The 10,623-nt window shown below is 40.8% G+C and overlaps 1 protein-coding gene across 2 annotated transcripts; it reads right to left on the bottom strand.

The window, feature by feature from the left end:
* Window positions 1–341: 341 nt before the first annotated feature.
* On the bottom strand, window positions 342–10,623 carry LOC114548063 (myosin light chain kinase, smooth muscle). 2 transcript variants are annotated; one of them, XM_028567757.1, is made up of 17 exons: window positions 10,270–10,623; window positions 7,499–7,645; window positions 7,195–7,344; window positions 6,931–7,062; window positions 6,605–6,658; window positions 6,384–6,514; window positions 6,110–6,266; window positions 5,581–5,895; window positions 5,400–5,499; window positions 5,079–5,282; window positions 4,331–4,548; window positions 3,479–3,602; window positions 2,833–2,994; window positions 2,270–2,399; window positions 2,014–2,095; window positions 1,617–1,757; window positions 342–949 (listed from the first exon to the last, which is right to left on the bottom strand). In XM_028567757.1, the coding sequence occupies exons 1-17, from the start codon at window positions 10,448–10,450 to the stop codon at window positions 744–746; spliced, it is 2,634 nt and encodes an 877-aa protein (XP_028423558.1). In that variant the 5' UTR covers window positions 10,451–10,623; the 3' UTR covers window positions 342–743. The 2 variants fall into 2 exon arrangements, 1 of the variants encoding a protein (XP_028423558.1); XR_003691319.1 differs by lacking the exons at window positions 342–949; window positions 1,617–1,757 and having other exon boundaries at window positions 2,841–2,994.

Raw genomic sequence — 10,623 nt, 5'->3', positions numbered from 1 at the left:
CTGATGAAGTCAGTGAGGTGTCATTTGCTCGTACAGTTTGTGAGAAATTTCAAACGTCATCGATTTTACCATCTTGCATGTAACCTGGAAACTCAGTGGAAGACTTTCAAGAATTGGCGTTCCATTAAATATATTGTTTTTAAACCCATGAGTGATCTCTGCTTTTCCTCATTGATTTAAGGCATTGTCTAATGGACCACATTTATTTTCATTTGATGTTAAAGTTCATAAGAAGTTTGGTATGTAATCCAAAATAACATGGACAATTGTATGTTTAGTTTGGATTTGAAGTTTACCTTTCAATAATTATTTGAAACATTCACTTGTAACTAAGTTTTTTTTTTTCTCAAATTCCGCCTTTAATGATAACACATTTTAAAAACATTTACATTTGAAAAATGTGCAAAATGTACAATTGTTATGTGACTTAGCCACAGTAGCATGATATCACCTTGTTTCAGTGCAACAAAAGCTTGTGCATTGGCAGCTGAACATGCTAACTACATATTTAAAGAATACAGACTTTGTGCACTAGTAACTGTTAGCTTGTGAAAGAAAAAGGGCTCTGGGTTTGCGTGTCCAAACCTTATTATTCTCCCCAAACACACCCTTTTTGCCTTGACATTTTGTGTACGCAGCCTTTTGTGTTGCATTGAATAACTGTCAACCCATGTACTGATCCGTGTCACGTCAAAGTCGAGGCTTTATCCAAATAAAGGAAATCTTAAATTGTTTCACTACAATCATATCTCCACTTTCAGTTTGGCAGAGCACATTGCTTCCCCCAGCTTGTTGCCGGCTCTGCACATATAAACCCCAGAGTCAGAAGGCTCCAAACCAACCAGAACCAGAGAGCAGAGCCCGTCTTCATGTTGCTCCATGGTCACTCTGTTTGATTCAGACACCGGCTTCTCATTGTGGAGCCACTTCACCTCCGGCTGCGGGTAACCTGGGATTGAGACAATAGGACAATACTGCCGAATCAAGATCATAAGATATAGGACATTATATAATCAAATACACCAACATCAGATGTCTGAAGGGTTAAAAATTCAATTCAAGATTCAGTAATTTATTGCCATGCACCGATGTTGCTAGGAATTTGGTGTTCAATACCCGTAAAAACACACACACACACACACACACACACACACACACACACACACACACACACACTTTAACCCTTAATAAAATAAATATGTTTTAAAAAGTAAAGAGCCAGTGCTGAAAGGCACCCCACAAGTCAGTGCAGTCAAGAGTTATAAAGTGTTAGTGCACTGTATCCATGAGGTGCTGTTGAGGAAGTGTGAAGTGTTAAGGATCCGTTGAGTAGCTGAATGGTTCTGCAGTAGGTGCTGTTAAGAAAGCGGGATGTTTTGGATTTATTCGATTTTAGTCTTTTTCCTGAAAGGAGTGTCACCAGTAAGGGGTTAGCAGGGTGTGTTGGGTCTTGGAGGATTTTCAGTCCCTTTCGCTGGATGCGGTTCACATACATATTAACATAGTTTTAGGACTTATTCTACTGCAATTAGAGGATTTCAGAAATATTGTCTTTTTTGCTTCCCTTGCAGAATGTGGTGGGGCACTATATAATGAAGTGCAACATAGTTCTGTACCATTCACGAGGCATGTTAGCCGAGCTGTTGCTCCTTTGGGAAGGGTGGCGTCCTTTAGGGCGTGCTGGAAGCGAGGTTCACTCTGAAGCTGCTTATCCAGTGACTGGATGGCCTTCTCTGCCTCTTGGCTCCAGCCTGGCTCTGGATGAGAGGGATGATGATGATGAATAAAAAGGAAACAAGGCTTTACAGATCACAAAAGGGTAAACTTGAAGTGACAATTGAAAACTGTGAGTCATCTGCCATATGTATGTAGCTCCAAGACAAAGCAGGGCATTGTGTGTGTGTGTGTGTGTGTGTGTGTGTGTGTGTGTGTGTGTGTGTGTGTGTGTGTGTGTGTGTGTGTGTGTGTGTGTGTGTGTGTGTGTGTGTGTGTGTGTCTTTTTATCAGTCTTACCCTCTGAGGAGCTGCCAGGAGAGTCTGGCCTGTTAGAGAGATTAGACATCCGCTGTAGGGCCAAAACAGCCTTGCCAGTTTTCTAGAAGTTTAAAAGGACAAATAGCACTGGATGACAAACTACACTCATACCAAAGCTTAAGGTTTATATAGGACAATGGATTGAAAGGTCATCACAGGGAAGTACTGATAAGAAAATTGTTCCATCTGTCCACCACTGGGCTAACGGCATTATAGTGATTATAAAGTGTGTTACCTTCCACTTGCGCTTGGCCAGAAAGCGTCTCATCTTCTCCTTTTTAAGGGATTTGGTGGGTCTGCGGTTCAGTGGGTTAAAAGAGGCCATCCAGGGGTGGGCGAGGGCCTCGGTACATGACAACCTGCATCTAGAGTGCAGGTGAAGAGAGAGGGAAAAGCAAAGGCTGTCAAATGCCAGCAGTCTCCTGAGCTCACTGTGATGTAGCCGTGGATTATCTGCTGCATAAATTAAATCCTGGCTCTCCCCGACTCATATTCAGAGCTTGCTAAATGGTTTGGTACCTAGCAAAATTTTCTGCAAACGGTTGGAAATGTCCAAGGTGCCGAGCTTGAAACTTTGTTATTGTTTCACAATGTTTGTGAGCACACCTGTTGTATGCTCTAGGTGATCATGGTGAGAATTTGCCATGGCATTTATAAAAGTAATTGTGTGCACATCTCACCTTCTGACAGGTGCAGGACAAATGAAAAAAAAATAAATGTAATGACGTTACATTTTTTTCACTTGAGAATTTGCCATGGGCCATAACCAAGAGAAGAGTAGGGAGGGAGGGGGGGAACAGACCAACCTGCGTTTTTTTTTTCAGCAGGGAGCTGATAAAGTCTTTAGCTTGATCAGAGATGTCCTCAAAACTCTCCTGGTCAAACTCAAAGCTGGCAGCAGTCACAAGAGCCAAAGTCTCAGCATTGTTGTTCCCCTGGAAGGGTGATTCTCCACTGAGCCTGGGACACAAAACAATTTAACAATGAATGAAACATACACAATCTCACGGTAAATTCATTGATTTGAGTTTATTATTCACAAAACGTTTGCACACTTTAATGCACTACGAACGTTATGTTATCTGTCTGTCTGTCTGTAGTAATACAACATCACCAGCAGATGGCACCAAATCTGAATTTATGGAATCATTTGGGTAGATTTTAGATTTTACATCCTTAAATTTGCCATTTAATCATTGACATAATCTAAGACGGTAATGTATTGAAATGACTTTACCATAGTTGATATGTGAATAGGAAAACTAAAGAATAAACACAAGGCATTTATCTCACTTTAAGTTTCTTTCTCTGTGCCACACTTTATTAAGAATCTGAAATTGCATTTGTTTTCACTTCCACAAAGTATCCCCAGTTGCATTTTTACTTTCAGGGTATGTTACTGTGTATCTACAGTTTAAATCACTACAGCCTTCGTTCGACTTACAAGACAAAGCAGATGACTCCGATGCTCCACATGTCTGTCTCCAGGCCCACAGACTCATAGTTGATCACCTCAGGGGCCACAAACTCTGGCGTACCATGCATCACCATCAGAGGTTTACCCTCCTCTGAAGAACAGGATAAGCGTAACAAATTCAAAATGTCAGACTGAATGTTTTGCATTTGCCGTTTGTATGAGCCTATTTACAGATGGCTAAAGCCAGCTCTAAATAGACCACCTATTCTGGAGATGCAGCTTATGGAGCATCACCAAATGTATTCCCTGAATTGGCTTCACAGGCTTTGCTGCATTTATCTATTTAAGGACCTGCTATGGTGTAGTAGGCATGTATGGAATTAGAAACGACACTCCTTGATGTTGGGTATTAAAGTAAGTGATCCTGTGTCAACCTCACTTTGTTGTCAGGATCAAATCTGGTCATATTGAGAGGTTGGCAAAATACTAAAATATATTTGTAAAACTTGATGAACAATTCTTTTTAATGTAGTAAGCATTTAATTCTCCCTGCTGGGTGAACAAGTCTGCACAGCATTGACTGTCGCCTTATAAAGACAGTTGGATTTCCCTGGATTGTAACTTTTACAGGAATATACACAGGATATGTCATTCATAACAATACACTTATACACACACTGGGTAATTTATTTACCACGCCTAGCGAGCAAGTGCAAAAATTAGAAATAAATAAAATAAAAGCAAAAATAAAATATGCTGCACTCAAGAGAATGACCCTCTCAAAAAAGGTCCTTATGAATTTTGCTTCATATTCACCATATTAGGACATGACATCCCAGTGGAATCACTATGATGTTTCTACAAATCCAGCTAACTCACCGAGTTCACGAGCCAAGCCAAAGTCGATGATCTTGATCCGTGTACCAGTTGTATCCATACAGATGATGTTCTCTGGTTTGAGGTCCAGGTGGATGATATTCTGCTTGTGAACATACTGCATGCCCTCCAGGATCTGCTGCATGTAGTGGGCACTGGTGAGCTCCGTGTGCTCATAGTTGTCATCCACGATGCGTTCAAAGAGTTCCCCACCTTCAATACTGGGCAGACAAGTAACACCATTCAGGTCCATGCTTCAAAAACTACTGCAGCCCCGGTCCTAGCAGTGATAAGCCATATTTATAGACGTTGTTTGAGATTTGTTAGTTGAAAATTATCTAGACTATCCAAATGTAATCATGTAGTCTACATCATCTAAATTACAATCTACAAATAATACAAATAATACTTAAGAATACACAAAAGACACATACGTACGGTATTCATCAAATCATACTTTAATATGTTGATTACATGTCTTCCCATGTTGTTTGCTGTAATTTTATGGTTTCAATGGTTTCAGTTGAGATTAAAAAACAACAACAACAACAACCTTGTATCACTGTTAAAAAAAAGCACCTAGTATCCATCTAATACCACTAGTGTTACTCACCTTGTTTCACATCATCAGTAATGGTGTGAAACCATGGCTTCCCTACACTTCCTGCTTTGTCATTAGTTGAGGATAGATAAATCACTTCTGGCTTTGTCCTGGTCAGCAGTAGAAACTTTCCACTCCACAATTACTTACTACTCCATGACCATGACCATCTCGGAGCGTGTTTCATATGCAGCCAGACATTGGACCAGTTTTGGGTGGTGAAGACGGTTCATTAGTTTGATCTCTGTGCGAGCTGCCGTCCTCTCCTTTAAGGTCCGGGCTCGGTAGAACTTCCCCGCAACTTTCTGACCCGTGTCTTTGTGGGACATCAGGAACACCTGGCCAAACTTCCCACTGGCAAAACAAATAACAGGCAATACAACTTGACTTTGCTGTTTTCAATTTACTTATTGGTAATGTACATGAGAATACATCTGGTAAGTTTAAAGTTTATTTTAAATACATGCTTACACTCCCAGCCTCTCATGCACATTGTAGTGGTCCTTGACCTTGTGTTTGGTGTCAATGGTCACCGTTATGTACGACTCAGACTCGTCCTTCTTTTTTTCATCTGACACAAAACAATACAAAGGTGATAAATCCCTCCTGATTTCAAATCCTCTTCTAAAACATTTTTACAAATCTAACATACTTGCACTTGTCGCCATCTTGACACACTCAGACTCCTGGCTTGGTTCACTGACCCCTGCTGAGTTGTAGGCTCTGACACGGAAGCGGTACTGCCCCAGAGGCTCGAGGCCTGAATGGATGTGGTGGGTTGTGCTTTTGCAACAACTTGTTACTTCAGTCCAGCTCTCAGGCTTGTCCTGGCCCTCTTGTCTGACCTCCACGTTGTAGCCCAGCACTGCTGTACCTCCGTCGTAGCTGGGGCCCGTCCAGGACAGGACCAGAGACTGAGTTGACAGCTTGGAAACAACAGGTTGGGATGCCGGTGGGTCAGGGCGGTCTGAGTAGAAATTCAACAAAATATCTCTATTCATATACCAAGACATGAAGCAATTTTGAGCCACTGATAGGTAACATCATTTGGTGCTTTTTGAAGCATTTTCTTAATTTCATATGCATTTAAGAGACAACAAATATCAGTGTTGCATCATCTCAAGCCACTGGAGAACTCCATAATATCTAAATACTGAACCGTAGACAAAAGTGAGTCTCACCTATGACACTGAGGGAGATGGTATGCTGGGCAGAGCCTTTTCTGTTTTGCACTATGATGGTGTACGAGCCTGTGTCATCCTGACGGGCCTGAGAGATCTCCACGGCGCTTTGTGTGTCACTGCTCCGGACAGACATCCTTGGCCCTTCTACCACCACCTGAAGACCAGGCAAGGTGGAAGTACATAAGCCTTTACTAGCACTGAATTTCAAAGTGAGAATATAAAGTAATGGATCGAACAATACTTACAACCACTGGGACACAGTTATTATTACCTTGCCTTTTTTGTAAATCCAGCAGCAGGCCACAGGGACACAGCTGCTCCTGAACTCACAGTGTAGCCGGGCCTGCTCTCCTACGCGAACCTCCACCTTGTCTGGTGGGTCTACAAACTTCACAGGAGGGCCTGAGGTGAATAAGAGTTTGCTTAATTGATAAAACCTGACCAAAGTGCAATACAAAATTAAGCTTACATGTTGTGGTGCCCTCCACTCACCTTTGCTTGTGGAGACTTTTGTTTGCAGGTGGATATCTCTGATAGCTGTGGAGACTGAAGAAGTGGGTTGACTTACAGGTGTGTGCTACTATAGGCAGGTTTAAGAAGTATCTAACCAATCACATGTGAGTGATAATGTTTGGTTGCAGTGGCACTGCATGTTTGTTGCTGCTTCCCTGCCCTCTATTACCAGCATATTTATTATTCATTTTTATTATTTCAAGTATTCTTAGTAAGAAGAAAAGCAGAAGGAAGGTAGGGTTGTTTGGGCTTGTAAACAATACAAATGTTTTTTTGTAGGATGCTTAACAAAGGTCTGTGTCTACCTTTGTCTTCTTCTCTGTGTTGGCTTCTCTCTTTAGAAGCTAAGGACAATTGAGTGTTTTTGGATGACGCAACCTTGAATGTGACCTCACTGTGCAGCTCATGGTTGGTTGCTCTGGGGATTTCCTTTGTTGCTGTACCATTGCAAACAGAGTGAAAACAGGTTTACTGTATACACATCAAGTTAATATGAATTATTTAAGGAAAGATTATACGGTTTGGGATGTGTGAGTGATTTTTAACTTGACACTTTACCCCTTCTTTACCTGTGATATGTAACACAGCACTGCTTGACTGTTTCCCAGCAGCGTTCTCAGCTATGCAGGTATACGTCCCGGCATCTCCAGGTGAACACTGAGTCACAGTCAGACTGGCAACACCATTTTCGAAGGATGTACTTGAGTGCACCCTCTCCCCTATATGACAAAATGACAATAGGCAAACATGTTTTTACTGTTGAGGATGATTATAAAAAAAAAATCCTTCTAAATACAGGATATTGTGGTTTGAACCTTTCTCATAATGGAGAGTAGGTGTGTATTTTTAAAGGTATGATAATCAGCCATTTACCATTGTGTAACCAGGAAATGCTCAGAGGTTGACTTCCTGTGATAACACCTTGAAAGGTAGCATTACTTCCTTCAAAAACTGCACAGTCCCTGAGTGGTTGCTTGAAGTGAGGCGTTTCAAGCGCCTGCAGGGTTGTCAGCCTGGAATCTAAGCAGAGGGGTGAAGTTCAGGACAATGGGGTTTCTTCATTTTCAGATATTGCAAAATTAATATATCAGTGTTTCCTCTACCACTGTCCAATCAGGATATGTCATCAGTGAATGTTTCAGTGAAGAGTTGGGGGGCTTTTCCACTCCAGGCCTGATCTAACTGATAGATATATCTATATCTATAGATGAACTTCAAATGCATTGTGTGGTAGATGCAAATGTAGTCAAAAATGAAACTATTAAAACTGTAGACCGTTGTGGGTGTGTGGTAATTACCTGTTTTACCTCCAGGCAGAGCAGTATTAAGTTTCAGTTTAATCAGTTACCTGTTGCTGTAGCTACTGGAGTACAGTTGTGAGTGCAAGCCTGGGGAATTTGACATGGCGTTAACAAGATTTTACCACCACATGTGTGTTTGCACACGTGTATTTTGGTGTTCAGGGTATATACATATATATATATATGTATATGTATGTATATATATATATATATATATATATATATATATATATATATATATATATATATATATATATATATATATATATATACACATACATACACATATACATATATCAGACATGGGGGACTCGAGTCACATGACTTGACTCGAGTTAGACTCAAGTCGCAAATTTTACGACTTGCTTGATTAACATTCATAAAAGACTTGACTTAACTTTGACTTGATATTTATGACTTGAGACTTGACTTAGACTTGAGTCAAATGACTTGAAATGACTTGATTTTCTGTTTAATAAATATATTTTTCCCTTCTGATATTGAGGAGGTCGCAGACCGTCAGTAAACAACACTGGCTACGGCTAGTAGGCTAACTTAACGTCATGGATCCCTCTCATGGGCGCTTATACCGTGGGTGCTCGAGCTCCGGAGCACCCACGGAAAATACTGACCGCCCACGAGTGCCAGACTGCCAGGTCATTTTTACGTGAATCTAAAATTAAACACTGCAGTTGTGGAGCGTCTGTCATAGTGTGATTGGCTATGTCGGTGGCATTGATTCTTAATTTCCCACGAAGCTGATCGCGGTTACGTGCCAGTTAAACTTTTCATCTCCAATCCTGTCTGTATTTGTGAGAAGTGGCGCTGTCCTGGCTTTATTATGGCGTGTGTGTTCGTGTCGGCCGCTGTCCGTTTCCTAAGGTTCTGAAATGCAAACACTTTTTTTGTAAAGGGTGTGCGCGTGTGAACACCCACGGAGGAAAACATAAATCGGCGCCTATCCCTCTGCACAGAAAATAATAAAGTTTGGCTATAAGGATTACACATCTGACCAGGCAAAGAGAAAACATATGGCAGTTTGCAAGGTCTGCAGTTATTTCCGACGTCGAATTTCATCAGACACTTCAAATCGGGAGAGATTCGGGTTCCTCTCCCCATATTCAGCTGAACCACTATTTGGACATTTGTGATGGACAGAACTCCCTTCAGTTTTGGGCCAGGAATAAGCACACCCTCCCCTCTTTGTTGAGCGGATAAAACTAGGCACACATACACACACAACACAAACTGCAATCTCTCTCTCTCTCTCTCTCTCTCTCTCTCTCTCTCTCTCTCTCTCTCTCTCTCAAACACACACATGCAGACGTAAGTATGTGAATAAAGCTAGGCACACATACAACACACTCTGCACTCTCACACACGCACATTCACTCACCAATATTAATAACTTTTCACTCTCTCTCAAACACGCACACATTCACTCACAAATACACTGTCAAATATCAACATATACTTTCCATTCCATGTGATAAGCAAAGGTGGTGGGATTCAGCTACTCCTAAATAATATGTTTTTTTCTTTAAGAGAAGGAAAGGTTAAAGGATGTGTTTCTTTCTCATAAAAGTGAGGCATGTTTGAAGAATATTATTTGACTTTGAACAATGTTGATTTATTGTTGGCCTAATATCAGTTTTAGGCTGTGATTTTTTTATCTGTGTTAATTTAAACTCTTCAGTGTATGTGGACGCAATGTCTTTTGAGTAAAAAATGCAAATAAAACTCCAGCAGTTCATAATCACTGTCTTTAGCTTGTTTAAAAATGGAAACTTTTGTATGACTTGACTTGTGACTTGCTTGACCAAAGCTATGACTTGACTTGACTTGCTTGATTGTCACAAAAAATGACTTGGACTTGCTTGAGACTTGAAGGTTAAGACTTGAGACTTGCTTGCGACTTGCCCATGTGTGACTTACTCCCATCTCTGATATATATATATATATATATATATATATATATATATATATATATATATATATATATATATATATATATATATAGAGAGAGAGAGAGAGAGAGAGAGAGAGAGAGAGAGAGATGCCCCCAAACTATTATTTTGAGAAGTAGCCAACTAGCCCCAGGTGAGTTAACCATATAATATGCAATCTAACAGATCCCAGTACTTGTTTCCCTGATAGGCCTTTGCAATGCCCTCATGCGAAGGATTCAAGTTAAAGAAGTTCAAATTAAAACATGAAGTGCCTGTAGGGGCTGCAGCGGGCTGAGGCTCATGATAGGGCGTTACTATGTTGCAATATGAGTCCAGTTCATTAACATTAAACAACTCACACATTAAAAAGTTGTCCTGTTCTTCTAGTCTTTACCTGTTGCAGATGAGACTCCCAGTTTGTTGTTTCCCACTAACGTCCTGTTACTGGTATCCAGTCCATCCTCTAAACCTTTCTGCTTCTCCACACAGAAAGTTCTGGCTTGAGGCTTGAGGGCCAACCGGAAAGTAGAAACAAAAGTCTTTGGCTTCCCACCATTATAGCCATCCTTATCCATCCCTGGGTAGAAATGATAACCAGACAAGTTTCAAATAGTCACTCATGAGTCGGGCCTCCTCTTCCTCTCTTAGTTGTGGTGTGTTGTATTAAGTATACAAGTATAGTGTGAAGCTGATATGTTGAATAGTCACCCTGTCTTCATTCACATATCCTCTGATATGCTATGAGGAG

The sequence above is a fragment of the Perca flavescens genome, chromosome 21 (genome assembly GCF_004354835.1).
Source record: "Perca flavescens isolate YP-PL-M2 chromosome 21, PFLA_1.0, whole genome shotgun sequence".
Taxonomy (NCBI): Eukaryota; Metazoa; Chordata; class Actinopteri; order Perciformes; family Percidae; genus Perca; species Perca flavescens.
This window is presented reverse-complemented; position numbering and strand designations above follow the sequence as displayed.